Below are 12,153 nucleotides of genomic sequence, written 5' to 3' on the forward strand. Positions count from 1 at the left end.
GCTCCAGCTTCGCCTTGAGGGTTTCAGGGAGCCAACCTTGACTACAAATGATTACAGAGGTAAGGCGTAAGAGGGAGACATGATAGAGGCGTAGAAAACATACACATCATATGGAGAAAGTGGTGTTTGGGGAAAGAATTTTCTCCTTCTCTCATACTACTAGATCTTGAGGTCATCCCATGATGCTGATAGGCAGGAGATTTCAGGGCCGATGAGAACCCTTCACAGAACACATAATTATTATTATTTAATTCATTGCTGCAACCCTAGGCAGGAATGGTGAAGCAGAACTTCTGTGTTCAGAAGTGGCATATCTCTGCTTACCAGTTGCTGGGGTGGGGATGGGGGCAAGAGCAGGAGAGAGTCTTGCCCTTCTGCCTTGCTTGTGGGCTCCTGTCTTTGTTGTCCACTGTGAAGACCAGGGTGCTGGACTAGATGAGCCTTTGCTCTGATCCAGACACCAGGCTCTTGCGTTCTTGTGCCCTGTATAATCAGTTCATCCTGCCCAAACAAACATTTATTGAACTGCTTCTTCTTTCAGAGTATGCTTCTCCGAACTTGAATGCTTTGCTGTTCTGAGTGCAATATTTTGTTTGTGTATGGGCGGGTGGGACATATTGATTTTTAGTGTGGCGCTTTTGCTTAACTTTTGGGTCCTGGCAACTTCTCTGTGCAGAAATTGGTGCGGTGCAAAGCCTGTGCAGATGCCGGCCTCCTAGACGAGAATTTCCTTAGAAGGTGCCTGAATTTTTACAGCATGGTCATCCAGCTCTTGCTCCGGATCCTAGACCCTGCCTACCCCAAGTGAGTCGCATTTAGAGATCTCCTCATCTCACCCAGTGTGCTTTTTTGTGCTGGCCAAGTCGCTAGCTACCTCCTGCCAATTAACAGTAGGTGTCTGCCCCCAAAATGACTCCTATAGGTGAGGCCATTTTTCAGTTACCAGCTTTGAAAAGCCTAGATAATGCTTTATGGGGAAGTTTTAAAAAACATCTCACTTCCCAAGCAGCCTGAAGTTAGTGAGGAGGAAATATTCATCCTGACACTCTGATGTGTATCCAGTGTTAGTCCTACTTGCAGTAGGCCCAGTCGAATAAATAAACATGATTAATTTGTCTATTGATTTCAGTGTGACAAGAAGTTAGTTGAATGTGACCTTCTCTTGTCACCCTTCCTCATCCTGATACCCTCCAGATGTCTCTGAACTACAACTCCCATCATCCCTGATCGCAGGCCATTATTGATGGGTCTGATGGGAATTGTATTCCAACAACAGCTGGAGGGCCAGGTGGGGAAAGTTTGATTTGATCTCTTACTCTTAAAATGAAATCTCTGCAGGAAATCAGATACAAATTGCATACCTGTACCTTTGTTTTAAAACAGTGTAGGGTATAACTTGTTTTTTGCATGACCCTTAAAATGTATTTATATGGCTGTGAATTTGCTTTCCATGTATGTGGCTTTTGGTTCATGGTGGCATACTTAGCCAGTTATCTACCCTTTGCAGAGTTTTGAAAGCTATTTATGAGAGATGCCTGCCCCAAGGCGCTTAATGGTCTTTCTCTCCTCCCTGTGTTCACAGCATAAAACTGCCTTTAAACCCTGATGTCCCAAAAGTGTTTGCAGCGTTGCCTGAGTTTTATGTGGAAGATGTCGCAGAATTTTTATTTTTTATTGTACAGTAAGTAATATTGCCACCTTGTTCTTGTTGGCTTCTAAGAAGCATCTGGCCACTGTATGGAAATAGCAGGAAGGGCCTTTGCTCAGCTTTGGAGCATCTGCTTAGCATGTAAAAGGTCTCAGGTTTGATCCCCATCTCCTGGTAGCCCTTAGAGAGCCACTGCCAGTTAGTGTAGACAATACTGAGCTAGATGGACCCAGTGGTCTGAACTTGTATAATGCAGCTTCCTAAGTTCCTCTGTCTTAAGGGAAGGGCTGTGTTAGAGCACTTCCTGGCATCTGCAAGAAGCGCCCAGGAAGACATCTTGCCGGAAACCCTGGAGAGCTGGTGCCAGTTTGCATAGACAGTATTGAGTTGACTCATTACAAGGCAGCCTTCCATGTTCTGAGAAAACAAGACTAGACAGGCCTTTGGGCTGAACCAGCAGCTTTCTACTTACTTTGCTGTTGTGCTTCTCCATTCAGGACCGTTTTCTCATTTGCCCGTTTTTCATCCCACCCCACCCCCCGTTGCCAGATATTCTCCTCAGGTACTTTATGAGCCTTGCACCCAAGACGTTGTGACGTTCCTCGTTGTGATGCTGTGCAACCAGAACTACATCCGGAACCCCTACCTGGTGGCGAAGCTGGTGGAGGTGATGTTTATGACGAACCCGGCTGTCCAGCCACGGACACAGAAATTCTTTGAGATGATTGAGAACCATCCTCTATCCACCAAGTTGCTTGTACCGTCGCTGATGAAGTTTTATACAGGTTAGCTGCTGCCTGACTCACAGTTTGGGTTCAACTTTAAACCCAGAGCGCCCTGCCCTGGGATGTGAGTGGTGTTGATCGCCTTGGCTGATTATAGAATTGGGATCTCTATGTCTATACATACAGTTCAGTATCCCTTGGACCTCTGGCTAATGACTGGGACCATTTCTCTTGGATTTGATGTTCTTTTTGGATGTTGGCAAGGGGTAGCTCTTGATCTTCTGGTCATTCTGGAGGCGACAGGGTATATCCCTTCCGTTCTAACTTCAAAGTGGTGGATTTATTGTCTGACTTACGGGTTTCCCTCTGTCCTCCCCAGATGTCGAACACACCGGAGCCACCAGCGAGTTCTATGACAAATTTACAATTCGCTACCACATCAGCACCATCTTCAAAAGCCTCTGGCAGAATATAGCTCACCATGGCACCTTCATGGAAGAGTTCAAGTGAGTTAGAAGGCTTTCAGCATGGTGGGGGCTGGGTCTTAAGGGTTTCTGGACTGGCCCTCATCTTTTGTGGTGAGACCATAGCTCAGTGGGTTAGAGATCACCTTCTTTGCATGGGGAAGGTCCCAGGTCCAATCCCCACCATCTCCAGTTGAAAAAGATCAGGTACCTGGTGATATAGAAGGCCTTTGCCTGAGATGTTGGGAGAGGTGCTGCCAGTCAATCTGTGCCTCCCTTCTCTCTCATTTCAGTCTGGTATTTGTGCCTCTCCCTGGGTAGAGCATTTTTAAAGAGTTGTGCAGGAAGGCAGTTCCCAAAGGGGAATTAATCTGACTTTGATGCACTGGATAAGAGCAGGGTAGCAGTTCAGGATTACAGATAAATAGTTGTATTAAAGGCATTTAGTCTTAATGTTGTGTGTTCCTTACAACAGTCTTGTGGGGTAGGTTCCATTTCCATTTTGTGGGTGGGGAAACTGGTGCACAGCAGTAACAGATGGCTGAGCAGGGATTTGAACCTCTGCCAGATCCAAGTAACTGCACTGGGGTTGCAGCTCAGTCGTTCTGCTATATTGGAACGAAGGAATCCCATCTCCATTAGAACTCTCTGCTTCTGTCTCTCTCCATCTCTCTCTCTCTCCTAGCTCTGGGAAGCAATTTGTTCGCTACATCAATATGCTGATCAATGACACAACGTTCTTGCTGGACGAGAGTTTGGAGTCCCTAAAACGCATCCATGAAGTGCAGGAGGAGATGAAAAACAAAGAGCATTGGGACTTGCTGCCCAGGGTGAGCAAATGTCTCCTTTTGGAGGTTCCTCTGCCATTTTCTGAGTTAGTATACCCCACCTTCTATGCAGTAAGTGCCCCAGTGTATCGCAAGAAGGGTTGGCACCTGCCTTCAACAACCTGGGCACTGAGCCAATTTTAAGGCCTGGCTGCTTAAATATAAAGTCGTGCATAACTTTGGATAGGTTATCTGAAAAAGCATCTTCTCCTCCACTATCTCGTAAGGGCATTAAATATCAACAGATGGAACCCTGTTAATTTTTGTCATAGCCTGATTACTCCTGGAGGTGAGCTTTTTCATTGGTGTTTTTCATATTGTGGAATGCCCTCCCTACTGAAATAATCCCCATCAGTACAGTGGTACCTTGCGTTACATACGCTTCAGGTTACATACGCTTCAGGTTACAGACTCCGCTAACCCAGAAATATTACCTCGGGTTAAGAACTTTGCTTCAGGATGAGAACAGAAATCGTTCTCCGGCGGCGTGGCAGCAGCAGGAGGCCCCATTAGCTAAAGTGGTGCTTCAGGTTAAGAACAGTTTCGGGTTAAGTACGGACCTCCGGAACAAATTAAGTACTTAACCCAAGATACCACTGTATTGGTGTTTCACTGGCTCTTGAAGGTGCACCTTCTTAGGCAAGCATGCCCCTGAACTTAATGTTTGGTTTTTAAAAAACTTAAACTTTTAATGGTTCTGTTTTTTAACTGACTTGTTCCATTGGATTTTAAAGTTGTGGATGTTTTTAACACTTCGAATTGTTAATTTGTGTCTTGTTTTGGATTTTGTTATTGATTTTATATTTGTACACTGCTTAGAAGCCATCCTTGGCAAGTAAGCAGTATATAAAATAATTAATAGCAACTTAATGTTGGTTGCATCTGGTGCTTTGTGATATTGGGGGTGGGAGCAGTGAGATGAAGCAAGGGTGTCTTGCTGCTGGAAGATGTGGCTGTAAATTTGATAACATATACCAGCTGCTTCTTTTATTTGATGCTGAGGCAGAGGCAGTTTGATTTGCAGCGCCTTTTCTTCTAGGACCAGCAACAAGCACGGCAGTCTCAGCTGGCACAGGATGAGAGGGTGTCACGCTCTTACCTGGCCCTGGCGACAGAAACAGTCGATATGTTCCACATCCTCACCAAACAAGTTCAGAAGCCTTTCCTCAGACCTGTGAGTATAAGCTTGAGGGTTGTGATGAGGCGCTTTAAATTATAAAATAGGTGGCAACTTGATTTGCAGGTTTTACTTACATTACTGGCTCTGCGGTTCATTCATAGCCCAGCCAGCTTGAGTTCTTCAAAGTCGGTGTTATTGTGGATGCAGCCATAAGCCTCACCTGTGATTTAAAAGTTCTCATCGTTGAGACTCTCACCTTTTGGGAATCTCAGCCACTGCAGGTTATGGACCGGGCCAGAGAGTGTAAGGCCTGAAACAGATGTAACATTTTAAGATCTCTTCACTGTGGCTAAGATATGGGGTTGTATGCAGTGCTAGTCCTGTGCAGAGTAGACCCATTGAATCGAATGGGCATGGCTTAGACCCATGAGTTTCAGTTGGCTACAACTCCAGAGGTCCAGTTCACCTAAACCAGGCATCCCCAAATTCGGCCCTCCAGCTGTTTTGGGACTACAACTCCCATCATCCCTAGCTAACAGGACCAGTAGTCAGGGATGATGTGAGCTGTAGTTCCAAAACAGCTGGAGGGCTGAGTTTGGGAATGCCTGACCTAAACTATTTGGGCTCCTTTTGTTCCTCTACAGAGGAAGTAAACCTTGATCCCTGGCTCAATGTTGCCTCCAAACCACAATAATAAACCAAGGCTTGTTCTTCACAGTTTCTTGGAGCAAAAGAAACCAACACGAGGGGTTTTGTACTACAGTTCCTATCATCCCTGACTATTGGTCATGCCAACTGGGGCTGATGGGAGTTGTAGCCCAAAAATTCTGGAGGGCACCACATTGGCTACCCTTGGGTTAGTGGCCTCGGGTGTCCACATGGTGCTAGACCCACAGGGGCAGCCTGAAAAGTACTAGGTAGGTGCCTGCAAGGGGGCAAGCAGCCATGGGGACAGGAATGGCCACCTGGTGTACAATCCAAAAGTGCCTCTTGTGCAAGGAGCGGTGGTTGCGTAGATGAGATGAGGATCCAGATTCCTAACTGCTGAAGGCAGTTGGCAACCTTCTGCCACACTACAAGGGTGTGACCAAGAAAAACAGAATCCAGGAAGCAGCCTTGGTTCCCATTGGGAAAAAGGAAACAGGTTTTGATGTAGGAAATGGTGGGCATGGACAAAGCTACATTGGGGAAATTAGCACAGTTGCAGAACATGGGACAAGCCTGTTGGATCAGGAGATTGGCCCATCTAGTCCAGCATCCTGTTCTCACAGTGGCCAACAAAATGCCTGTGGATGCGTTATTATTATTAAGCATCCGGCATTTATGGGGATTCAAGAATTCCTCTCCAATGATAATACTTTCTGCTGTGGCATTTCCAGGAGCTTGGGCCGCGATTGGCTGCAATGCTGAACTTCAACCTTCAGCAGCTGTGCGGCCCCAAGTGCCGCGACCTGAAAGTCGAGAACCCCGAGAAGTATGGCTTTGAACCAAAGAAGCTTTTGGACCAACTGACGGACATCTACCTGCAGCTAGACTGCGCTCGCTTTGCAAAAGCAATAGCTGATGACCAGGTGAGTGGGGGAGTCCAGGAAAGAAAGGTGTTCAGAAGGTTAGGGTTAGGGAAGAAATGAGTAGTTAGGGATGGGGAAGCTGTGGCCCTCCAGATGTTATTGGATGACAACTCCCATCAACCCTGACCATTAACTAGCTGGAGCTGATGGGAGCTGGACTCTCAACAAAAGCTGAAAGGGCCACAGGTTTCCCCGGGCTTGCGTAGTTCCCTTTGCCATCTCCATAGCAGTTGGATATTGGCCCATTTTGTTTTGTTTTTTCCAATTTGGGATGGCCGTTGCTTAACCTCTCATGTGTGCATGCATATTTGAGTAAGGATACATGAATACCTTGGCAAAGATTTTTAGGCGTTTCCCTAATAGGCTTGCCTTTTAGGGGAAACTTTGGTAATTTAAACAGCTGTATAGCATATTCAAAGGGCGAGAATCTTGGGCAAAAAGGTGAATGCTCTGCTAGTCCTCAGTTATTTTGTGACAGTTGGATTCCACCCCCCCAAAAAAATGTGATTTGAAGAAAATTACTCCACTCTGAAGTTGAGATTCTCCCAAAGCATTTGCTGAATTCTTCTTTCGATTTGTAAAATTCCATGCAATTTATGAAACCCAGAAGAGTGTGCTGGGCACTGTGCCATATAGGCATAGAGTTTTTTTCCCTGCTGGGTTGGTGTCGAGGAAGGAGTGGGCACATCGTGTGTTGATCACTGCACTGCAGATAAATCTGTATCAGATGTCTGAAGCAGCTTGATGTGGTGGAGCTGATTTGAAAGAAAGTCCCCAAGAAAGAACAAACCGATGTTGCTAAGTCATGCTGCCACAGGTTGACTTCTTTAATGCTCTGCTTGTTCAGAGCAAGCTGTGCAACCCTGTCTGAGGGCACCTACCTGATGGGGAAAGTCTGATTTCCATCCATAGTAACTGAAATATATGTGTGTGTGTGTGTGTGTGTGTGTGTGTGTGTGTGTGTGTACCCTTTCTTTCTCCAGAACTGAGTTTCCTTGCACGTGGTTTTGTTGCTTGATATTTTGGTTACAACAGTCTCTCAGCTGCTTTCCCCTCCCCACTCCCGCTGGCTGATTTGATATTTATCTGGCAACCATACTGCCTTGGAATCGGAGCGCTGCCCATCCTGCAGTGATACTGCATCGCACTGGCAAGCTCCCAGCAGGTGCCGGCTCTTGCTTGCTGTGACTCCTTACTGCAGGCTTTTTGGAGTTGACATGGTGAGGAGGGAGGGAGAAGACTTTCTGATTACATGCCAACAGAGTCTGCCACTTGATCGCTGGACATGGAAGTGCACACAACCTATCTATTGCAGGAGCAGATAGCCTTTCTCACGCTTTGGACCGTGTGTTAATTTTAGGAATGTCGGGATTGCCATCTGTGTCAGACCAAACAGTCTGTTTTAGCTGCACATCCCGTCTCTCCACATTGTGTAAACAGGTGCCTCAAGAAAGCTTCATAGCAGAGATTTCCATTTCCATTAATTACCTGGTATCTAGTACTAAAAGTATGTCGAGAGAGGGGCGGACGGAGAGGAGAACAAGACAACGTTGTGTGTGCTGTGATTCCGCTGAAGTGCAAAGCAAGCAAAGAACTTGTTTCTGAGTATGGAATGCAGATTCCTCAGGATCTCAACTTTCATTTAAAAAGAGATACCACATTTCTAGTCCTTATCCCTGTGAATAATATTTGAAAGAGTGGGTGGTGGCTGAATTAAAAAAATTCCAGGGGTTGAAGGAAGCGGCTTCAGTGCACTTTGCCTTTCCCATAATACACTAAACCAGAATGAACAGCCCGGAATGGCAGAATAAGCTTTGCAAAGTAGTTTTATTCCATTTTGCACATGTTCCCTGTGTCACTAACGCTCAGCTGGGAGGTGGTGAAAAGCTGCAGGGAAAGGACTTAACTCTTGGCTATCTCCCCCTGACTTTCTGTGCCCTGTTCCTGCAGCAGTGCTTTAAACACAGAACAGCCAACTGCTTAGAAACATAGATGAGCTGCCTTATACTGAACCAAACCATTGGTTCTTTAAGTTCAGTATTGGCTCCCTTGACTCCTGGGGCCTTCTGCATACAAGCAGATGGTCCTTCCCCTAAAACAGCAGTAAGGTGTTAGTCTTCAAGCAGCTGTATACAGAGTCAGCCCATTTGGTCCATCTAGCTCAGCCTTGCATCTACATAGACTGGCAACAGCTCTCTAAGGTTTCCAGCTAAGGGCTATCTAAGGGTACTGGGGATTGAGCCTGGGACCTTCTGCTTGCTCAGCAAGCACTCTGCCGCTGAGCTTATGGCTTTGTCAGGTCTTGGTAGCACATGCAATCATTGTGGTGCTTTCTGTCTTTGCAGAGGTCCTACAGCAAGGAGCTATTTGAGGAGGTCATTTCAAAGATGAGGAAAGCTGGAATCAAGTCGACAATAGCAATAGAAAAATTCAAGCTGCTAGCCGAAAAGGTGGAAGAAATCGTTGCCAAGAATGCCCGAGCTGAAATTGACTACAGTGATGCTCCTGACGAGTTTAGAGGCAAGTAGATTTTTGTGGAGATACCGCAGCTTCACCCAGGAATCATCAGCTAAAATCATGGGGCTAAAATCGAAAGAGGGGTTAACATTTTCGGATTGTATCCAATGCTACTTCTGTTTAGAGTAGACCCATTGAAGTTAGTGGCCATGACTAACTTTGGTTAATTTCAATGAGTCTCCTCTGAATGTGACTTAATTGGATGCAACCCTTAAGAAATAAATAAATTTTATGCTAAACTTGTGCAGAAGAGCAAGCTGTTTAGCTTTTTCTAGATGCTTTTTCTTTCTTTCTTCCTTTTTTAGAAAATTGTATAGATGCACTCAAGGTGCAACAATGATACCTCTGTCAGTGTGAGGTTGTTCTTAAGAAAAATATCTCTCTAGCCTTCAGTTCTCTGGGAATGTTTGCAAGTGAGTCTGAAGTTTAAAGTTTTGATGATCTTAAACCTTTCCTTCCAGATCCACTCATGGATACATTGATGAGTGACCCTGTCAGGTTGCCATCTGGGACCATCATGGATAGATCCATCATCCTCCGGCACCTTTTGAATTCCTCCACAGATCCATTCAATCGGCAAACACTAACGGAAAACATGCTGGAACCAGGTAGAGAAACTTGTGTTGTAACCTAAGCAAAATAGAGTAAGGGAGCTGATAGCTGGTCTTTTTTTTTTTTTTTTCAGACTAATACTTTTATACAATAAATAAGCAAAAAAACCAACAACCTTCTCTTGGAAATTGGCCTGTAGTAGAGCAATCTGACACCCCAAAATCTTTTGTCAAGATGTTCACTTATATTTATTTATATTCTAAGCTTTCAACAATAAAAATCCAGAGTTACAAAAACAAAACCATCACACACAAAACGGCCCCAAATGGAACAAATTCAGCAGAAGGTTGTCTGCTTTTTAAGCAGGGAGGGATCCCTCTGCGAAACTCTGCAATCTCTACAGATGGAAGCTCTGATAGCTGAGAAACATTGTCCATGGCAACCATGAAATTGTAGTCTGGCAACATCTGAAGGCTCACCCTTGCTCTATGCTTCTGCTGTTGTCTTGAGGGACTGAATTTCCTCATCTGCTGATATGTCACCTGCATAAGAATGTTGCTTGGACCATATAGTACAGTATGGCCAACTCAGCCTGTCATGGCTGGTAGTCATTGATGCACCTCTGCTCTTCCATTAATGTGCCCAGCCCTCCCCTTAAAGTCTGCACTGGCTTCCTATGTACTCCCGGGCCAGATTCAAGTTTCTTGTGCTACTGTATAAAGTCCCCAAATTACTTAGGCCCAGGGTACTTCTTGCCCTGTACAAGTCAATCACTGAGTTCACCTTTGTGGGAAAACACTATTTGTGGTCCTCCATGGACCAAAAGCACAACTCGCACCAACAAGAAATCATGCCTTCAGTGTTGAGGAGCCGTTTTTGTGGAACTCGCTCCCACTAGAAGTCAGACAGGCACTGTCCCATTTCATTTTAGGAGGACTTTGCACACGAATGTTCGTTGTTCCGTGTGCTCTGAGTGGACACGAGAAGCTGCCTTATACTGAGTGAGACCATGTAGCTCAGCATTGTTTCTGCACTGACTGGCAGTGGCTTTCCAGAGTTTCGGGCAGGGAATGATCCCAGCCCAACCTGGAGATTAGACACGGGACCTTCTGCACACAAAGCAGATTCTCAACCACTGAGCTTTGTTACGGTGAGGTATTTTGCGTTTAACTTTCCTTCCCCCCTTTACTCCCCCTACTCAGTGCCAGAGCTCAAAGAGCAAATCCAAGCCTGGATGAGAGACAAACAGAACACTGACCATTGAGGACCCTTCTCCTGCCTGGCAGCACACATGCCAAGGTCAACTGTGAAGAGCAGGACGAAGGGGATTGAGGCGTGGGGGATGTGCTGATTCTTTTGGAAGTGGAAGCTGGCTGGGCTGGAGCTCACACAGTGCCTGTTGCTGCTGCTGCTGCTGCTGCTGCTGCTGCTCCTGCTGCTGCAAAACGACATAAAAGCATGTGGATGAAGAGAAGGAACAACAAAAATTTTAAAAAGCAGCTTAATTCTTGTACATATATTTAAGTGATCAAACACGCCGGTCGATAACGTTGTGGGGGATAAGTTTAGGAAGCTGGCTCTTGTTATGAGGCAAAAATCCTCTGACATCTCATAATTGGGGTTTATACAGCTTGAATTCCTTTTTTTTAAATAAAAAAAAAAACCTGGAAGACATGTGGATCAGGGAAGCAAAACCCTCAACATGTTGTGTTGTTTTTGTTTTAAAAATATTGCCAGGTCTCCGTTAATTTGATTGTGGTTGAAACCTTGAACATTTTGCTGCTAAAGTGACCCCCATCACACATACACACTTTCTTTTCTTCCCTGTTAACCTTTCCTACACTACCCTCTCCGTTTTTTTTTCTGTAATGTGAAGCAAATGTTCCCTGTATATTAAAAAAAAAATCCTTCTCTAGCCCCAAGAGAACATAATCTTGAAAAGATAAGTGTGCCTGCAACAAGTGTTAATCTTGGGGAGGGAATCATATTTTTCTATTACACATATTCATTTATTTTTATTTGGTCAGCCATACATGAGAAGAGTAATCCACAATGGCAGATTTCCTTTTCTCTCCCCCGCTGCCCCTGCCTTTTTCTTTTCTTTTCTTTTTGCACATTGGATTTTTGTCTTTTGGGAGACGCTTAAACGCTTTAGGGTTTTTTTGTTGTTGTTTTTAAAGCCAGAGATCTAATAAGCTAAATGATGATGATTCTGAGTCTTTTAAGAGCTTGTCTCCCAAGCGGGGCAGATCATTTTAAGTCTCAGCACCTACCAGTGAAGGCAGGAATATCCATTTTTATGTTGCGTACCAGTTTTGTATCCATGGCTTGGCCTTACCAAAGCAAAAAAAAAAAAAAAAAAAGGGTGCAGAAAAAAATGTAGACTTGCTTTTTTTTTTTAAGAAAAACACAGAAACTATATAAAAAAGACGAAACATTTTTGTATGACTGCCCCCGGCTTAAAGATACTTGAATTTCCTTTTTAAAAAGGATTTGAAACCACAGTGTTTAAAAAAAAAAGCCTGAAAAGAAATGTTTTCTTTTTTCTTTTTCTTTTTTCTGACAGTGTCCTCTGTTCAGTTCCTGATTCTTGAACTACAATAAATGGTGATACACATTCACAATAACCCTTCAGTGTGTATGTCTCCTTCACATATGTTGTGTGCATGCTGCAGGCGGGTGATTGTGTGGGCTGCTGAATCAGAGTTGGAAATGTGCTTGTTTGACTT

The 12,153-nt window shown here is 44.8% G+C and overlaps 1 protein-coding gene across 6 annotated transcripts in view; it reads left to right on the forward strand.

Moving 5' to 3' along the window:
- UBE4B (ubiquitination factor E4B) overlaps nucleotides 1–11,832 on the forward strand; it is a 68,554-nt gene extending 56,722 nt beyond the window's left edge. For all 6 annotated transcript variants that reach the window (XM_081016009.1, XM_081016010.1, XM_081016008.1 and 3 more), the window contains 10 exons: nucleotides 677–804; nucleotides 1,583–1,681; nucleotides 2,198–2,433; nucleotides 2,753–2,879; nucleotides 3,523–3,667; nucleotides 4,704–4,838; nucleotides 6,164–6,355; nucleotides 8,701–8,875; nucleotides 9,334–9,480; nucleotides 10,627–11,832. In XM_081016009.1, coding sequence (XP_080872135.1) covers nucleotides 677–804; nucleotides 1,583–1,681; nucleotides 2,198–2,433; nucleotides 2,753–2,879; nucleotides 3,523–3,667; nucleotides 4,704–4,838; nucleotides 6,164–6,355; nucleotides 8,701–8,875; nucleotides 9,334–9,480; nucleotides 10,627–10,688 — 1,446 coding nt within the window. In that variant the 3' untranslated portion in view covers nucleotides 10,689–11,832. The remainder of the gene's footprint in view (nucleotides 1–676; nucleotides 805–1,582; nucleotides 1,682–2,197; nucleotides 2,434–2,752; nucleotides 2,880–3,522; nucleotides 3,668–4,703; nucleotides 4,839–6,163; nucleotides 6,356–8,700; nucleotides 8,876–9,333; nucleotides 9,481–10,626) is intronic.
- Nucleotides 11,833–12,153: the final 321 nt, after the last annotated feature.

Source organism: Podarcis pityusensis (assembly GCF_964106645.2).
Source record: "Podarcis pityusensis genome assembly, chromosome: 8".
Lineage (NCBI taxonomy): Eukaryota > Metazoa > Chordata > Lepidosauria > Squamata > Lacertidae > Podarcis > Podarcis pityusensis.